General features: G+C 52.3%; 1 protein-coding gene across 1 annotated transcript in view; it reads left to right on the top strand.

Moving 5' to 3' along the window:
- LOC104166690 (BPI fold-containing family B member 4-like) overlaps positions 1-3,412 on the top strand; it is an 11,091-nt gene that overhangs the window by 3,367 nt on the left and 4,312 nt on the right. Inside the window, exons 5-8 of the mRNA XM_009706710.1 lie at positions 546-609; positions 1,056-1,119; positions 1,565-1,656; positions 2,699-2,872. Coding sequence (XP_009705012.1) covers positions 546-609; positions 1,056-1,119; positions 1,565-1,656; positions 2,699-2,872 — 394 coding nt within the window. The remainder of the gene's footprint in view (positions 1-545; positions 610-1,055; positions 1,120-1,564; positions 1,657-2,698; positions 2,873-3,412) is intronic.

Raw genomic sequence — 3,412 nt, 5'->3', positions numbered from 1 at the left:
CAAGTGTGCTGCTGCATGTTCTAACTCAACAGTCCAGAAATATATTGATTATCAAAAGTAAATGGCTCTGTGCTGCCTGCAGGCGTCACGCATCCCAGAGTGATCTATTTAGCAGGAGTGTTACACAGCAGATTTCTCCTCTTGTTATTCCACATGCAAATTGTTTGTTTTCAGTAACTAACATAAAGATATTTCATAACGACTCCACCTTCCCTTAACTACAGCACTGATTTAGATACCAGAGAACCAAACGCAGGTTACGCCGCGAGAGGCTCACTCCTTTCGTGCAGTGATGTCTGCACACCCCAAGTGCTGAAGCCTTCACTTCTCGCAAATCAGCCCAATTCTGCCCTTGGTGAGGCGAGCATCTCCTTGCCCTCCCTGTCTTCTGCACAGCCCCTGCTCTTGCCCGTATTAGCTGCAGCAGTGTCCTGAAGGGATGACTAAGGACCTAGCGGTGTCTAAAACGAAGGCTGGGGATCCTTTGGTCTCCTATCCTGGAGCTGTGTTTGTAGTGATTGGAAATTTCTTTCTTTCCTTTCCAGCTTACTCACCGTATCAGTAAATGAGATAGTGCTTAAGCAGCTGACAGCAACTCTGCCCGGTTTGGTAAGCTTGAAGATTGCCCTCCTTTCCTAGCTGAAATGCAGAAATATCAGAAGCAACATGTTACAAGGTCACAGCAAGCTGCACCGTCTTTCTGTGTTCCTTTCCCACGTCACCGGTGTGTGCCGCTGGGCAGGGATGCCCGTGGCCGCTGGGCAGGGATGCCCGTGGCTGGCCTGGCTGCTGCCAGCGTGTTTCTGCCTGCAGGCGATGCCTGAAATATTCCCCCGATCAAAGCAGTCCCCTTCAGTGCGGTACCACAGCTCCAGGGATGCTCCACTGTCCCCAAGTCCTTCACAGCATCCCAACTGCTGCCTGCTGCCGTGCAGTACTTTTTCCCTGGGGAATTAGATTAAAAGGAGTGGGCCTGATCAGGCTGTAGGGTGCTGGCTCCCTGCAGAGAGGGGTGGTGAGGGGGGTTGAGTGGTCGCATTTCTGCTCTCTTGCAGCTGTGTCCAGTAGTTGATATTGTGGTCAACCTTGTGAACATCCAGCTCCTGGGCACTCTCAACGGTGAGTTTCTTGTGGGGGATGAGGTGCTGCTTCCCTGCAGTCCCGCGGTGGGAAGTGCCCAGTCCCACGTCTGGTCCGTAAGTGCATCCAGGAGGAGCTGCGCTTCGGCAGGGCTGTTACTGAACCCTGGACTCACACCTGCGCAGTTCAAGTGAACTGCTCGCACCTTGGCCCCCCTTACGCCATTTTTATACATCACCCTTGGATTTAGCTTATTAGCTTTGATGCTCTTTTTGGACTATATTCTAAAGGCACATCCCACAAAGCTGAGTTTGGGGACGTTTTGGCCATTTCGAGTAGCAGTGAGCATCCCACAGAAGTGAATGCTTGGGACCCGGTTTGTGGGTGCGAGGTCTGGCTGGTGACCTGCGGGAGGAGTTTGTGTTGCCCCTTATTCCCTGATGTTGTAACCATATTTTTTTTTTTTTTTTTTTCCTCTGTGAAGCTGTGATCCCAGTTGGTACGGCAGGAACGATTCACTACCAGCTGGCCAGCCTCCCGTTTACCTCTGGCTTGTTCCTTGGGCTGGATTTAGATGTAAGTGAACACTGGGCAGCAGGACCCTGTGAGCATGACTGCGGCGTGATGCCTTTCAGACTGTTCCCCTCATCCCATGGGAGCAGTTGTCGTCTTCCAGTACAACTGCACAGAGGAGCTGGGCTAATGACTTGTTCTGGAAATGCTAACTAAAGATTTAAATCCTTATCCAAATCACCACTTAGTGACTGTGTGTACTTTTCTTCAAGCTCTCTTTTGCTCTGTTTGCAAACTTATCCCGAGACTGCGTATCTGCTCTTTGTAACTGTTGGGACAAGCAGTTTTCATCCTCTTCCTCGCCCTGCCTGCAGACTGGATGTTGTTGCTTTTTGCCTTTGCTATTCAGTCTCTATGGTGGGTGAATGCTAAACCAAGCTAATGGACATATTTTTTACTTCTGTCTAACTGGGGGGAAAAAAAAAACAGCAAAAAACAGATAATACTTTCAAACAGGAGAGCTTAAATAAAAGAAAGTGATTAGCGAGATGCAACTGGGACATAAGCAATAAAGAACAGCGAGGGCTAACAACAAGCACTGCCGTCTGTATGATCAGCGCCGCTGCTCTCGCTTTAGTGCAGGTACTGCATTGGGATTTGTCTTTGTCCCCGCCAGCCCCAGGTGGTCAGAGTTGGCCTCCTTAGCAAGTAGATGCTATCGGTGCAAGTTTGCTGTAGAGCCCGAGGATGGCTCACGCCTGGCCGGGTGCGGGAGGGAGGGCTGGCACCGCCGGGCTGGCAGCACCTTCACCGCTCGTTTGCTCTTGGGGTGAAATCTCAAGGATGAGCTGAAGCAGCGAGTTGTGATCTGGACAAAGTGTGTTATTAGCTAAGAAGTCCTCAGTTACGCACTCTGGCCTGTATCGGCTCCTTTCGTCTATTAAATATAGGGGGGATTGCTCTCAGTCCAATGCTTTCCCTAAGCCGCTGGCAAGCGGAGGGCTGTTTCAGCTGGCACAGACCCTGCGCTCTCTGTCTCCAGGATCTGGGCACACCTCGCAGCTTTGAAGGATCGGTTTAACGTCCGTGTCGCCTCTCTTTGCAGGGTGTGGTGAAGCAGGTGGGAGGCAGCATCATCCCCCATGACTCGTCCCCCTCTGCTTTGCCTCTGCTGCTGGACAAGCGTCTGGTCTTGGGACTGCGCCAGAGCTTTCTCAATGCGGTCCTGTACCTCCTGATCCAGATACCACCGCAGATCTTCCCCTGCACGCCCGACGTCGTGAGTGTAGCAGCGCCTGTATTTCATGCCAGGGGAGGGGGTAAGGGACGCGCGTCAGCCTGGCCTGAGCTCGGCCCCGGGAGCGGGCAGTGTGTGGCATTCAGAGCGTGCGAACGCTCAGCCCGCATCCCCCGGGGTCTGCGTGTCGTGTGCACCGGCTCGCTTGCGGATGCTCGAGCTCCAGCGCTGCCCCTTACCGCTCGTTTCAGAAAGCTATCATAGCAACCATCAGCTGTTCTTGTTTCTCTATGGGATACCTGTTGAAACCAGTTGGGTACTGGTTATACCATGGGCTCCTGGAGGTCTGTAATCTGTCTCAAGGAGTCTGCAAAATGTTACTGAGAACAGCAACTTCATATACCCAATGCAATTCTCCCGGCATCTGTATTTTCTGTACCTCTGATCCGTACTTCCACTGGGAAATACTGGGAGTCTACACACTGACGAATGCTGAGAGCCTCTGGGTTACACCTCCTGCTGCTGCTGGTTGCTCTCACCTGTGTGGCTGGTTAAACACCGGACAGCCCCGGGCGCTTGGGG

This window comes from Cariama cristata, unplaced genomic scaffold, assembly GCF_000690535.1.
Source record: "Cariama cristata isolate BGI_N322 unplaced genomic scaffold, ASM69053v1 scaffold24498, whole genome shotgun sequence".
In the NCBI taxonomy this organism is placed as follows: domain Eukaryota; kingdom Metazoa; phylum Chordata; class Aves; order Cariamiformes; family Cariamidae; genus Cariama; species Cariama cristata.
This window is presented reverse-complemented; position numbering and strand designations above follow the sequence as displayed.